General features: G+C 46.7%; 1 protein-coding gene across 7 annotated transcripts in view; it reads left to right on the top strand.

The window, feature by feature from the left end:
* Zc3h4 (zinc finger CCCH-type containing 4) overlaps nucleotides 1-15,433 on the top strand; it is a 42,041-nt gene that overhangs the window by 8,440 nt on the left and 18,168 nt on the right. For all 7 annotated transcript variants that reach the window (XM_005361053.3, XM_026786212.1, XM_026786208.1 and 4 more), the window contains 6 exons: nucleotides 8,262-8,481; nucleotides 8,760-8,870; nucleotides 12,495-12,717; nucleotides 13,767-13,918; nucleotides 14,435-14,531; nucleotides 14,623-14,762. In XM_005361053.3, the coding sequence (XP_005361110.1) occupies nucleotides 8,262-8,481; nucleotides 8,760-8,870; nucleotides 12,495-12,717; nucleotides 13,767-13,918; nucleotides 14,435-14,531; nucleotides 14,623-14,762 (943 nt within the window). The remainder of the gene's footprint in view (nucleotides 1-8,261; nucleotides 8,482-8,759; nucleotides 8,871-12,494; nucleotides 12,718-13,766; nucleotides 13,919-14,434; nucleotides 14,532-14,622; nucleotides 14,763-15,433) is intronic.

The following is a 15,433-nucleotide window of genomic DNA, read 5'->3' as shown; positions in this document are numbered from 1 at the left end:
AAAAAAAAAAAAAAAACGGAGCTGGCTGGCGATGTGGTCAGTGGTATTTTACATGTACAAAAACCTGGGTTCCATTCCTGGCCCCAGTACTACAAAAAAGAAGTTGAAAAGAAAGAAAATAAAAATTGAAAGCTGTTCATCTAGTATAGGACTTTGTCCCTTCCCTTGTCCTGAGTCAGTTTTTATAGGCCGAGTTTATCAGCATAGCCATGCTCATCTGTATTATCCTCAGCAGCAAATGGAAGAGCTGAGAAATTGAGACAGCACCATATGTTGTGCAAAAAGCTGACAGTGTATACTCTGTGCCCGTGACCAGGCTTGTTGGCCTTTGCACACAGTGGCCATAGTATGCTTATGTGGGTGGATAGGGAATATAAAGGTGAACACTGCCAGGCTCCCAGTTCGTAGAAGTTCCATCATCCTTGTGTTCCATGCTTGGGCATGTAGGCTTAAGCTTTTTAGCTGCAAAGTGGATGGGTGAATTTTTCCTTTTTGAGGTACTGGGAATGAACCAAGAATGTTCTAGATTAAGTGCTGTACCACCACCCCTCATGGCTGGGATTTTCATTCATGAGAAGTAACAAAAGTCTTCCTAAGGCCCAGCTCTGGAAGCGATAACAGCCTAACCTAACCCTAGGCAGTTGGGGCCAGACTCTAGAGTCTCTTGACTAAATGTTTACTGCAGGTGGCTTGGATAATTGCCCTCCTCGTTTTCCTAACAGACGGCTGGGGCTTAGTTTTTCTTAGCATTTCATCATACAGAGCACCAGCAGACGCTATATGCAGATAATTGCAGCTCTTCAGAAGTTCTTAATGTGTGTGTGTTTTAAGATTTATGTCATGTATGAATGTTTTGGGAATATGTGTATGCCTGATGCTCAAAAAGGGCATCAAAATTATTGGAAGTATGAGTTTAAGGTCAGCCTGTTCTATAAAGTAAGTTCTAGAACAGTCAGAGCTACACAGAGAAACCATCTTAACCCCCAAAACAAACAAACAAGCAACAAAAAGCTCTAACTCAGTGGTTAAGAGCACGTGGTGATTGTCCAGAGAACCTGAGTTCCTTTCTCAGAACCCACAGGTACATATACATACATACATAAAAATCTTTTTCTTTTTTGGGTTTTTCGAGAAAGGGTTTCTCTGTGCAACAGCCCTGACTGTCCTTCCTGGAACTCACTTTGTAGATCAGGCTGACCTTGAACTCACAGATGTTCACTTGCCTCTGCCTTCCAGGTGCTGGGATGAAAAGGATGAGCCACCACTGCCTGGATCATAATAAAAATCTTTTTTTTTTTTTTTTTTTTAAAGATACTGTGCGGTGTGGTACTGTCTTTAATCTCAAGCACTCTGGAGGCAGAGGCAGGCAAATCTCTGAGTTTGAGACCAACCTGGTCTATAGAGTGAGTTCTAGGACAGCCAAGGCTACACAGAGAAACCCTGTCTCAAAAAACCAAAATAATAAATAAATAAAAAGGTCATACAAACGTAGGGAATATAGTTCCGTGCTATGCTAAAAGCATGCACAAGGCTCTATTGGTTGGCAGTGTTAATTCCTCTAAAAAATTATAAGGTGGAATCTTCAGATTAGACATTTCTCTCCTGAGTAAGAGAATTGCTTTCATACCATACAAACTCATCAACTGGTACCCCCTGGCCAGCAAAGGCTGTGATAGTCATCTTCTGGAAGAGCCATGTGTCCTGGCTGTTTGCCAACTGGTAGGAGTCAAGACAATAACTACTCCCACAAAGGAAATGGCAACTTTTGTGTCTGGGAGGTTCCTCTGGGCTTGTTTTCTTAGGCCGTAGATTTGAGCTTCTGCTGAGAGTTTTGTGCTTGAATAAACCTCAAGGTGGGGGCTGCAGTTTGTGAATACAAGTGTGCATTTCCTTAGGGCACTTTTGAAAATTTCCCCTTTTGGGTTTGCCTTGCTTGCTTACCCGGCTTCCCCATCTCAAGACAATGTCTTACTCTGTAGTCAAGCTGTCCTGATCTGATGGAGGGTCTCCTTCCACCTTGACCTGGGTTCTGACAGCTTATGTTATCAGAGGCAAGAGCTTTTGCTGGCTAAACCATCTCACTGGCCCTCCCTCATTTTGACATTTCTTGGAACTGTCATTTTATCCATTTCATATATATATTGCTTATTTTGTCTGTTTAATAAATTATTCCTGTATAGATGATTTCTGGCTATCTTAAGGCTAGAGATTAAGAGCTAGGCTTTGGGATCAGAGTCCTGATTTCTAGTTCTAGTTCTGCTTCTTGTTGTTATCCTATAGGCACATTTCTTTCCATTTCTTAGCCTCAGTTTGCTTGTCTATAAAATGGAGATGTGATGAAGCACATGGTAACAAGAGGAGACAAGGGTGAGTTCAGCGTGGAGCTGTAGATGTTAGTAGTGAGCAGTGCAGACCGCCTTCCGGCTGCCCAGGACCCCAGGATACAGGAAGTTGGGCAGAGGTGTCGCCCAGCCCTTACCTTGTTTCTTCCTATTTTTTCTTTCTTTTCTTTCTCTGTAGCTTTGGAACCTGTACTGGAACTTACTTTGTAGACCAGGTGACCAGGCTGGTCTCAAACTCAAAAACCTCCACCTGCTTCTGCCATCCAAGTGCTGGTATTAAAGGAGTGTGCTACCATGCCTGGCTAAGGATATATATTTATGTATATATCCGTGTGTGTGCGTGTGTGTGTGCGCGCGCGCGTGTGTTGGAAACCTCCATTATTCTTAGCAAAATTAGCAGTTAGCCATTAAGTGCCTGAAATACCCAGTCCTGGTTGAGCCCTTTGGACGTCTCTTGTGTGGCATGCTGTAGGTTCAGATCCATGCACCAACATCAGGTGGTCTCTCTTCCTCTGAATGGTTTGTGCCAGTGGCTCATCTGGTTGCCACAAGGCAGGCATGCTACCATGGAGATGGCATGACATCACAGAGCGGGTTATGATTGTGCCTGCAAATGCCAAGGGGAGGGCAATAGAGCTCACTTGCTCATGGTTTCTGGTTGATGAACTGGGTAGTAAGGACACTGACAAACATGTGTGAGGTGCAGAGGCTTAATTCAGGGCTTCCCTAGCTCTGCAAAGCCCTCAGTGCTGTTCCCCTTGGCTGCTGTACCACTTCCTAGATCAAGGAAGGGAAGGTCATGGGTGGGGAAGGTAGGCTTCTTTAGGTGTGAGCTCAGGCCAGCCTTCTAAAGGAGAGGCTCTGTGCCTTGGTTCCTAGTGATCGGCCTGTTCTACAGTGCCAGGCCAGGATCCTTGACTTTTGCACTTTGGCCGGTTGTTAAGCATTTGAAGAGGCAGTGTCTCCTTAAATTTTTGTGTTTTTTGTCCCTAGTTAATGGGTCATTAAGAGCCTACCTAGGCAATTTGTTGAGAGTCCGGTCAGTTAATGATCATAACCCTGACCTTCACATTAACCTAGCAGCCTCATGAGCTTCAGGTAATAGCCACTGTTCCATGAGTTTCCACTGCTATTTTGTGGTATATGTCGTCCTCCCTGCTCCCCAGTGTAAATCAGAGCCATGAGCTCCTGACTTCTTGAACGTGGTTCAGTACTCTTTGTCTGTAGAGTTGCTGAGAGCTATGAGCTTCCTTGTCCTGCCTGTGGGGTTTGTCTTCCTAACAAGCTTGATTGCTCCCACTATCTTTGTCAGCTCTGCCTGTCTTTTTTTTCTTTGTCAGACATTTTGAGGCTTTGTGGTCCCTCGTAGATTAGTTGAAGAAATAGAGATTTGTCAGCAGGATTGGTTGAGAGAGGATGGCCACAATGAAATGGTCATTTGTTGGCTGCAGTCAGCAGTGTCACCCAAAGAAGTGGCTGTCTCTCTCACCCATGCCTGTTCCCCAGTCACATGCCAACTCCTTCAGGCTTCTCCATGTTGTGTACTCTGGTACTACTATTCTATCTAATTCTTTGGGTTCTGGTTTTTGAGACGGTCTTGTGAAGCCCAGGTTGGCCTCAAAGTTTCTCTGTAGCTAAGGATAACTTTGAGCACCTGATGCTGCTGTCTCATCTGGTGTACTACCTCCTTTTTGGACAAATGTAGCTTCTACATTGTTGCTTACTGTATGAAAGCTCCTTATGCAGGGCTTTGTCTGTTGTCTTCTACCCTAGAAATCCGTATAAGGCTATACCATTGTCCAGAAAAGAGCCCATTCTAGGGAAGAGGCAGAGCTGGTTGTGTACCACTTGGTCTGCAGGAAGAAGCATTTTGCCCCATTCCTGAGGCTGCTTGGGAACACCAGATCTCCTTACTGAATATTTTGGGAAGCCCATGCTGTATGAGTCCGCAAGCTAAAAAGACTCTAGGGAATTAAACCTTACAAGTATTGTGTTGCTTAGACTGGGCATCTAGGTGTATTCTTTGACCAAAGAGGAGCTGCAGTGAACTCCAAAAATGGAAACTTGAATGCCTTGGAAGCTTTGTTCAGGAGATTGGAGGCAAAGCTGCAAGAAGCGAAGTGCTGTCTGTCCTCTTTAAGTTTTATCTGCTGGCCAGGCAGTCTCCTGGGATGACTGGTTCTTATCAGTCTAGGGGTCCTGGGAGTGGCTTTGGCTGCAGGCTGGTAAACTGCTAGAGGCCAGGGAGAAAGGCAGTCTTTGCAGCGCAGCAGCTGTAGCCTTTTCCCCCTGAGCACCTGTCTCTAGAGGGCTTGGCAGTCTAGATTGACACTATTAGTGCAGTGGGGCTTCCCCCACTTTTCTTGGGGGATTATGTCACAGTCTATTAAGCGTGCTCCCTCGGTGTTTAATCCCACTCTGACATGGATTTTTCTGGCAGCCTGTTAATAGTGCCATTTCGTAAACCTGCCAGCTCTATTCTGTCCATGGCCCGTGGGATATCCGCCCTCTCCCAGTGGGCTTCCTTCCTTTCTGTGAATAGTCTGCAGGAAGTAGTCAGACCTGATACACCTCTTAGCTGGGGAGGCATCTGCAGCATGACGGTGGCAGAAATCATATGGGTCTGTAGATAAAGTGACCAAGCTAGTGTCACCTTCCCAGTCCCTGCCTCAGCCCCCTGAGTGGGGTTACAGGCACAGATTGCCATGCCTGGCTATATTTCCAAAAAATCTCTATTTTTAAGTGTCTCTCCATTCTAGGTAAACAAAGTTTCAAACATGTGTCAGCCCATTTTGTAGAAACTTGTGCATGTAGCTCTTGGCTGAGCTCAGATTTGCCTGGACCTATTAGCAACACTATTGGTGAGAATTTTGGGCTGAAGTCTTTGTAGGATGGGGAAGCTTCTGGAAGGAAAGCTGTATGATTTTTTTTTTTTTGTCTTTTGAGACAGGGTTTCTCTGTAGCTTTGGAGCCTGTTCTAGAACTTACTCTGTACACTAGGCTGGCCTCGAACCCACAGAGATCTGCCTGTCTCTGCCTCCCGAGTGCTGGGATTAAAGGTGTGCATCACCACCACCTGGTTTGTATGATTCTTGATGACAGTTAAGGCTCATGAGTTCCTAGGATAATCTTGTCACACGTTCTCAGGGTGTTAGAAGTGGGGCATCTTCGTCAGAGCCAGCTGTAGCTTGGGGACAGGGTGGAAGCCTCACCTGACCTTAGGCAAGATTTCCACCTGCACAGCCCTGTGCCTAGTGATCTATTGAAGACTGCCAGATGGACTGAATTTCGTGTGATTCCTGCTGTTTTTGTACAAGGAAACTGCAGGAAAGGAGGTAGTTGGGAACCCATTCCTAGACACCATTCCTAGACACCAGGCAGGGATTCTGAGCCTGCCTGGCTCCAGCCTGCCACTAGGCTCTCCCTGCTCCTCGCTCTTTCTCTGAGGTGTGGCCCTACCCCACCCACGGTATTCCCATCAGAGATATTAGGTGGGTTTGCTTCCATCACTGCAGGCTAGTGACCACACCACACAGTGAACACCTTTTTCCTTGAGATAAAACCAGTTTTCCTAGTCCAGTGTACTCATTGCCACAGGTTCTGAGCTGCACCTGCAGAGCGCCTCACTTGACAGGAATGCTGCTCTGCCCTGCCCCAGAGTTTGTGTCTTCTGGTGCAGCAGAGCTGCTTGGGTGGGAAGCCTCTGAGGTACACAAGGCCTCTCTTCCCAGTGTGGTCGCCTTTGATAAAGCATTAGGAGCCTGTGCCTTGCTGTCTGAGTGCTGTCCTTGACCTCCACGTTGTGTGTCATGGGGGCTAGGCCTCTTGGGTTTGAGCCAGGCCTGGATCCTTTGAATTGGGCTCTAGATTAATTAGAGAAGCGCCTCTTGAAGCTGTGGAAAGGCTGTGGAGAGCTGGGGAAAGAGGCTGTTGTTTCCCTTGGAGCCTCTTATAACGCTCAGGGCTTCTAAGTGGTTATTACCTCCTCCTGTAAAGCCTCTTTGGGGGTTGTTACCTATTCCCTTGTTTTGGTTAGCTTTTTCCAGGCCTGTTGCATTTTTAAAAAATTATTTTTTGGTGTGGTGTGGGATAGACCCAAGAGTGTGCATGCTAGGCAGGTAGCCCAGGTTGACTTTTAGCCTACAGTCCTCCAGGTTTAGCTTCAATTCTTACTCTTGCCGCTATTATCATATAATCTCTGACTCTTATTAGTTGCAGTGTATGGGACTTTTATGCCCATTCAAAGACTTTTCTGTTGTCATTTATGAGGAACATAGGGAGCTATAAAATAATTTATGTTTGTTTTGTTGTTTGCCTTATTTGTGTGTGTGTGTGTGTGTGTGTGTGTGTGAGAGAGAGAGAGAGAGAGAGAGAGAGAGAGAGAGAGCGCGCATTACAGACAGACAGGGTTTCTCTATGTAATCCCTGTCCTGGCTGTCCTGGAACTCACTCTGTAGACAAGGGTGGCCTCGGATTCATAGAGATGTGTTTACCTCTGCCTCCCCAGTGCTAAGATTAAAGGCATGGGCCACCACTGCTCAATTGTTGTTTGCCTTTTGACAGAGGGTCTCTGTAGCTCTGACTGTCTTATGTCTTAGAATTCACCATGCAGACTAGGCTATCTTGGATCTTACACAAATCTCCCTCTCTCTGCCTCCTGATTAGAGATGTTTGTGTGCTACCATACAGGGCTGAGAGCTTTTAAAATCTTTTTTTTTTTTTTTAATACCCCAAACAGGGTCTTACTGAGTGCTTTTACTGGCCTGGTACTATGTAACCTGGTATCAAACTCAAAGAGATCAGCCTGCCTCTGTCTGCCGTGACACTCAGTTAAGTTTAAAAGATTTTCCATTCTCCCAACTCCTATACTTAGCAACATCTGTGTCTGTGGGTCTGTCTTGAACATTGGATTCCTTTCCCACCTGCTACTTTCTTGACCCTCCCCTGACTCCACCCATACATACCTGCCCCTCCCCCCAGCCTGTCCATAGCTATTTAGACTGTTTGGTGACTCATAGTTTGTTAGGCTAGGAGAGAGTGCCTTTACAAAGTGCTGAGCACTGGGTAACTGGGGAGTTGAAAAAGTTAGGAGAACTGTTTGAGAGGTGTGGAAAGATGGACCTCGAGGCACGGTGAGGGAAGTTAGCTGGGAGAGGGCCCAGCAGGAGTGGGACTGACTCTACTGTCTTGGTCCCTAATGGAACAAATTCAGTTGGCTGTTTATCTCCATAAACCAGAGTGTGCCAGTTGGGGTTCCCGGCAGATGAACTTCAGTGGTCCAGTAGGTCTCAGTAATGCTGTAAAGAATAGCTTTGTGAGCTCTCGTCAGCTAGACCACTTAGCCTATGGCAATATCCAGAACACATTCCTCAGCTATATGGTCCCAGGACATACTGCTTTTGTCTGTGTGAGCATAGTACCTTTCTTTTTTTATTATTTATCTCATTAGTGGGTTATTTTTTTGTTTTGTTTTTCTGTTTGGGTTTTGAGACAGGTCTTGGAACTCCTATGTAGACCTGGCTGGCCTCAAACTCAGAGATCCTCCTGCCTCTGCCTCCCCGGTACTTGGATTAAAGGCTAGTAGTACCATGCCTGGCTTAGCCCGACTTTTTATTTTTTTGAGTGCTAGGACTCAGGGCCTCTTGTATGTTAGGCAAGCACAAGCACTCTACCATTGAGCTGTACTACTTGCCTGCTTTTGGTAACCCCTCCACCTCTTGTGACCCAATTAAACTCACAGGCACAGCCCCTTTTGCAGAAGGATGAGAGTTGGCTCTGTAACCTCCTGGGGCTTGTCTTAGCCTTAGAGCTGTGCACCCCTCATTTGGGCTCTCTGCTGTTATTTGCTCACCAGCTTAGAGCCTTCAAAAGGCCCCCTGCAATTCCTGAGTTCACAGTGTTTTGGGGGTTGGTTTGCAGGGAGGATGGTGAGTTGGAAGAAGGTGAACTGGAAGATGATGGGGCTGAGGAGACCCAGGATGCCCCTGGGGGACAAGAGAGGAGTCGGAAAGAAAAGGGGGAGAAGCACCACAGCGACTCGGATGAGGAAAAGTCTCACAGGAGACTGAAACGGAAGCGGAAGAAGGAACGGGAGAAGGAGAAGAGGAGGTCAAAGAAAAGGCGGAAATCCAAGCACAAAGTAGGTTCCAGAGGGTTCCCCACACCTCCACTGCTGGCTCAGAGCCCGCCTGCATGTCCAGCGGGCACTCTTAGTAACAGCCTTTTGTAGCATCCAGGGCCTGGGGACAGTTTATAAAATCTGGAGCTTATGCTCTGTTGCCGTAGAATGCCCCCAGGTGAGGAGTTTACAGGCTAAGCACAGAGCCCTTCCAGGCACATTCCATCATTATTTGTTCTGGGGCAGGCAGTGCCAAGCTGACCCGCCAGCAGCAGTCACAGTGCCTTCTCTCATTGCAGCGCCATGCTTCTTCCAGTGATGATTTCTCGGACTTCTCAGATGACTCAGATTTCAGCCCCAGTGAGAAGGGTCACCGCAAGTACCGGGACTATAGCCCACCATACGCACCGGTGAGTGACACTGTCACATACATTCTGGTATGGAACAAGTGAATGGTAGCCCAGAGACAGTGGCTATTGTTTTCATTCCTATTTGATAGATGAGAAAACAGTTGGGAAAAGGGGCTTGAGTCAGAGCAATGACTTTCTCCACAAGGCCTGCTCCTGAGTTTAGTTTGCCCAGTGTCAAGTCTCCACCATGACTTGGCAGGACAGTATGTCTAACTCATCCAGGTCACAGATGACTGCCTTCTACTGTTCATAAGTGACCTTTTGTGGGAAATTGGCAAGAGAATGAAGTGGCCAGTAGAGTAAATCATCTCCAGGGCTGCCTAGTTAGAAGTTAAATACCCCATTACAACTCTGAACTTAACCATAAATTTACATCATTTGTCTGATGTGTTTATACTTTTTCTTTCTTTTTTTGGTTTTTCGAGACAGGGTTTCTCTGTTCTTTTGGAGCCTGTCCTGGAACTAGCTCTTGTAGACCAGGCTGGTCTCGAACTCACAGAGATCCGCCTGCCTCTGCCTCCCGAGAAACTTGAATGGAAAAAACAAAAACAAATAAGGGCTAGGGAGGTAGCTGAGTGGTGTAGTGATTGCCTTTGTACTCACAGCCATGGACTTCATCCCAGCACCACTGCCACTACTACCAATACTAATAATAAGTAATAGGAAGTAAAAACCAGGAAATGGTAGCACAAGCTAGTAATCCCAGGATTAGGAAGGTTGAAGCAAAAGATCAAGATTTGGAGCCCAGAACCTGGAGAAATAGCTCATTGGTTAAGTACGTGCTGTTTTTGCAGAGGATACAACTGTGTAGTGGCTACAAGTATGTGTGCCTCAGTTGTGGGAGGTACATAGATGCACGTGTATCAAAGCATTCCTATATATAAAAATCAATAATAATGAATAGAGTTTGTCTTAAGGTTTCTGTTGCTGTAAACAGACATCATGATCATGCCAGCTCTTATAAAGGAAAATATTTAATGGGGTGTCTTAAAATTTAAAAAGCTTAGTCCATTATCGTCATTGTGCCATGCTGAAAATGATAGTCCTACATATTGATCAGCAGGCAATAGGAAGTGAACTGAGACACTTGAGTATATATGAGACCTCAAAGCCAGTCCCCACAGTGACACACTTCTTTCAACAAGGCCATACCCATTCCAACAAAGCCACATATCTCCCCCATCCCCACCCCCATAGGGTTTCTCTGTAGCTTTTTTGTTTGTTTGTTTGTTTGTTTCGAGACAAGGTTTCTCTGTAGCTTTGGTGCATGTCCTGAAACTAGCTCTTGTAGACCAGGCTGGCCTCGAACTCACAGAGATCTGCCTGCCTCTGCCTATCGAGTGCTGGGATTAAAGACATGCTCCACCACCGCCCGGTTCATCTTTATTTATTTAAAGATAATGGTAGTGCATGTCTTTAATCCTAGCACTCAGAAGGCAAAGGCAGGTGGGTTTCTTGAATTCAGTGCCAGCCTAGTCTATAAAGGTAGTTCAGGATGGCCAGGACTACACAAAGAAACCCTGACTTGAAAAACAAAGAAATAAATAACTAAAACCACAGGTTACACAGGATGTGATGGCACCTTTTTATTTTATTTTATTTATTTATTTATTTTGTTTTTGTTTTTCGAGACAGGGTTTCTCTGTGGTTTTGGAGCCTGTCCTGGAACTAGCTCTTGTAGACCAGGCTGGTCTCGAACTCACAGAGATCCGCCTGCCTCTGCCTCCCGAGTGCTGGGATTAAAGGCGTGCGCCACCACCGCCCAGCACCTTTTTATTTTAACTAAAAAAATACTTTATGTGACTGTTTTCCTGTATGTCTGTCTGTTTACCATATGCATGTCTGGTGCCTACAGAGGCTAGAAGAGTGTCATATTCTCTGAAACTAGAGCTACTTACAGTTGTGAGTTTCTATATGAGCACAAGAAGCCATGCCCAAGTTCCCTGGAATAGCAACCAGGGCTCTTCACTGCTGTGCTGTCACTCCAGCCCCATGATGGCACTTTTTAAGCCCTTTCCTGTGATAGCATCATACACCACAGCAGATGATAGAGGGTCATGTACAGTAATCCAGACTGATTTCTGCAGAAGGGTGTCCTCTCCATCCTAAGGGATGGTTTGATTATGACCTGGAGCTTGAGTGCTTGTGTGAGTGTAGATTTCCTTTTTGATTTGAGCTGGTGTCACTGAGATGTTGTACACCTATACTGCAGTGCTACAGCTCATGAGTAGATGTCACTTTAGTGTCCACTTGGATTAGTTTTCTGTAGCTCTCTGAGCTTTGTTACTGTAGTTCTGCTGCTCCAGTGTCCCCTGCTCCTCAGCCCTGTCACCAAAGTCACCAAATCAAATGTTTTATAACATGTAGGGACTGCCTAGCTTTCCTTTAACAATATGCTAAGAAATTTTTGTTTGTTTTTGTTTTGTTTTCAGTTTTGAGACCAAGTCTTTACTTTGTTACCTAGAGCAATCGTAAACTCCTAGGCTCAAGCAGTTTTTTCTGCCTCAGCCTCCCATGTGGATAGAATTACAGACATGGGCCATCATACCCTACCTTAACAATGTGTGTTTAAAGCCAAGTATGATTGTCCAGGCCTCTAATCCTAACATTTGGGGTATGGAGACAGATGAAAAGTTCCATGCTAGGATAGAGTTCCCAGCACTGGGGAGACAGAGGCAGGCAGATTTCTGAGGTGTAGCCAGGCCAGCCTAGTCTACCTAGTGAGTTATAGGACAACTGGGACTATGCAGAGAAAAATCCTGTCTTTTTTGTTTGGTTGATTTTTGAGACAGTTTCCCCTGTATATTGTCGACTGTCCTAGAATTTACTCTGTAAACCCTATCTTGAATCCTCCCCCTACAAAAAAATTAGTGTTCCTGGCCAGGCTGAACTATGCAAGACCCTGTCTCAAAACAGTGTTTTCATTGCTTACAGTTTCCATTGCCAAGGTGGGCCTAATTGTGATATACTTTGTTCACCTTTTGAAAGGCATCTTGGGAAGTGTCTTTGGAAATAGTCTGCCATGGCCACAATAGGCCATTCATTGAAATCCAAGGCCCTAGGTCAGGCTTGGACAAGCTTGGATTCCTGGTCCTGCTTCCAGGGTCTTCCCCAGGTGTGCTTGCTTTGCATCTTTGTCCTTGGTTCAGTAGGCTGGGCTCCTGTTGTGTCTCCTTTCCTTCCAAACATTGGCCCTTTTCTTAAAGCCAAATGTGTGGACCCATTGCTGTCCCCAAGCCTATCAGGGTAAACAGGTCTGCAGAGAGGCCAAGAACCAGTGGTAAACCAGGGACAGTAGAAATACCCAGACAAGGTCAGGCGGTGGTGGTGCACACCTTTAATCCCAGCACTCAGGCAGAGGCAGGCGGATCTTTGTGAGTTTGAGACCAGCCTGGTCTACAAGAACTGGTTACAAGATAGGCTCCAAAGCTACAGAGAAACCTTGTCTTAAAAAAACAAAAAACAAAAACAAAAATAACCCAAACAAACAAAAAAAAAAAAAAGAAAGAAAGAAATACCCAGACAAATGCACAAGTTCAAGTTCTGAGAATGAGATGGACCTTAATGGTCCTGATCCAGGCATGGGTACTGGCTCACCCTCTCCCTACTCTCTCCTGAACCCAGTCCCACCAGCAGTATTCCTCGTCACACAACGCGCCCCTGCCCAAGAAGTCCTACTCCAAGATGGATAGCAAGGGCTACAGCATGTACGAGGACTATGAGAATGAGCAGTATGGGGAGTATGAGGGGGATGAAGAGGAGGACATGGGCAAGGAAGACTATGATGACTTCACTAAAGAGCTGAACCAGTACCGCCGTGCCAAGGAGGGCAGCAGCCGGGGCCGAGGTGAGCCTTCCCTTCCCTCCCTTCCAACTTCCAGGGCCAGTGTTGCTGTTGAGAGTGGAGATTTTCAAGAGTCAAAGATTTGCAAAGTCAAAGTCAAATTTTCAGCCAGCCGTTACTGAGCCTTTTATCTAGGAGAGCTAGGCAGTCTCGCAGAGATGGCCAAAGTGCACAAAAGCTGTCCACGCAGGGCATAAGGGCTAGAGACAGCCTTGGAACAACAGGCCTACAGGCAGAGACAGCTAATGCCTCTCATCTGGGCCAGAGTGAGGACAGCTGGTGGCTCCAGCTCTGCCCACCCCCAGTCCTGGGCTTTCTGTCACCTGACCACTTTGTTTACCTCTGAACTTTGGACTTTAGGAAGCTTGTGAACTTGTAGCTGGAGGCTTGAGGGAAGATGGGGGGAAGGGGATAACAAAGATTGTAGAGCCAGAAAAAACAGTTGGAGGAGGTTTCTAAAGTTCCAGCTCAGGTTCTTAGACTTAGGATACAGGTTATTGTTAAGAGTGGCTGTTCTTGTTTCCTCCTGGCACCTTTGAACCACGCTCTGCTTTGTGGAAATCCCAGACTGGCGGTGCCCAGACTGGCGATGCAGTGGGCCACCAACATGAGTACAGTGAGAGAAATCAGGTCACACTTGTTTATTACTCTGTCTTATCAGCCTTACCAGACTCTACAATAGATGCCTATATTTTGGTGGTCTCTCCCTCTCTGTTTTCCCTACAACTTTAAAATCTAGTATTCATTTCCCAGTTGCAACCAGAAACATGTCCTCGGCTTTTTAGCCACATAGGGCTGGTGACTGCTGTCTTGGACAGTGAAGCCCTGAGTAGATAGATATCAGGAGGCCAGCTAGTGAGGGCAGGAGTTAGGTGTCCAGGGTGCCGGGTGAGCCCCTTCAAGGGGACCAGAGGCTCTGTAGTCTCTCTGGGCTAGCTGGAATGGCTCCCTAAAGGAGGAGGCTTCAAGTAACAGAATGGAAATGGGTTTCTCTCTTTCTTGCTGTTGTCATCTGTAATCATGTGAGGTTCACTGTCCTATTTACTCCACAGGTAGCCGAGGCCGGGGCAGGGGCTACAGGGGCCGTGGAAGCCGAGGAGGATCTCGAGGCCGAGGAATGGGCAGGGGCAGTCGAGGCCGGGGCAGAGGCTCTGTGGGAGAGCACCTGGAGGATGAAGAGGACTTTTACGAGGAGGAGATGGAAGTAAGGTTTTCTGTAGCTCTTGGTGATGCAGTGTGACTGGCAGGCTCCCTGGGCTGCAAGTATTATGGGTGGGTACTGTGAGACTAAGGTAGGAGGACTTGTGGTTTCCCAAAGGAAATGCTTATGACAGGCACACATATGTTTAAAAGGTTCTTTGTTGGGGAAAAAAAAGAAAAAAAAAACCTTCAGTGGCTGAAGCAGGAATGGCACCAGATGGTAGACTGCAAAAACCCTGACCTGAGAAGGCAGGGTTTCTCTGAGTGTCTTCTACCTCTTGAGGCAGGCACAGGAGTGTGCAGAACACATACCATTCTGTCCCTGTCTTCCGTTGTGACCCATTTCTTGAAATCCTACTGTTCCTTGCGCCCAGAAACCCTGTGCTTGGCTCTGCCCAATGGGATGGAAGTCTGAAGTGAGAAGGCTGCAAGAATAGGGCTTGGGACTGCCCACCAGCCGTGAGGCCGCTCAGTGTTGTCTCTTGCATGACACTTCTGTCCTCTTCTTTCTTGAACCCAGTATGGAGAAAGCGAGGAGCCCATGGGAGATGATGATTACGATGACTACTCCAAGGAGCTGAACCAGTACCGAAGGTCCAAAGACAGCCGAGGCCGAGGTGGGCAAGGGCTCTGCAGATACAGGTTGGCTGAGCTTCAGTAGCTACTGGCTTAACATGAAAAGTAAAACCCTTCTCTCCTTCTCCACAGGCTTAAGTCGAGGCCGAGGCCGGGGTTCCCGAGGAGGTCGAGGGAAGGGGATGGGCCGTGGCCGAGGTCGAGGCAGCAGAGGGGGAATGAGCAAGGGCGGGATGAATGACGATGACGACTACTATGATGATGACATGGGCGTGAGTACACTCTTGTGATCTAATGTGGATTTTGTTAGTTTGTTTTCCTTTTCTTTTTAATTTATTTATATTTGTTTTTGTTTTAGAACATTTTTTCTTTTCCCAGTTCCCCCTCCTCCCGCTCTTCCCTTTTCTCCCCTGCCCCCATCCACTCCTCAGAGAGGGTAAGGCCTTTCTTGGGGAGTCAACAAAGTCAGGCATGTCAAGTTGAGGTAGAACCAAGCCCCTCCCCCTGTATCAAGGCTGAACAAGGTATCCTACCATAGGGAATGGGCTCCAAAAAGCCAGTTCATGCACCTGGGATAGGTCCTGGTCCAACTGCCAGCTCCTCTACCCCAACAGATCAAGCCATATAATTGTCACTCACATTCATAGGCCCTAGTTTGCTCCTGTGCAGGTTTCCCAACTGTCAGTCCAATGTCTGTGAGTTTCTTTTTTTAATTTATCTTTCTGTGAATGGATATTTTGCCTGGTACCCACAGAGGCTAGACAAGGACATTGTATACTCTGGGACTGGAATTACAAGCAGTTTTTGGGTTTGTTTTCTATACAATCTTTTTATTGATATTTATTACGCTCTACATTTTTCTCTGCTCCCCTCCCTGCCTCTCCCCTCTCCCCTGCAATCCTCCCCCAAGGTCCCTATGCTCCCAATTTACTCAGGAGATCTT

The sequence above is a fragment of the Microtus ochrogaster genome, linkage group LG4, assembly GCF_000317375.1.
Source record: "Microtus ochrogaster isolate Prairie Vole_2 linkage group LG4, MicOch1.0, whole genome shotgun sequence".
Classification (NCBI taxonomy): Eukaryota; Metazoa; Chordata; class Mammalia; order Rodentia; family Cricetidae; genus Microtus; species Microtus ochrogaster.
This window is presented reverse-complemented; position numbering and strand designations above follow the sequence as displayed.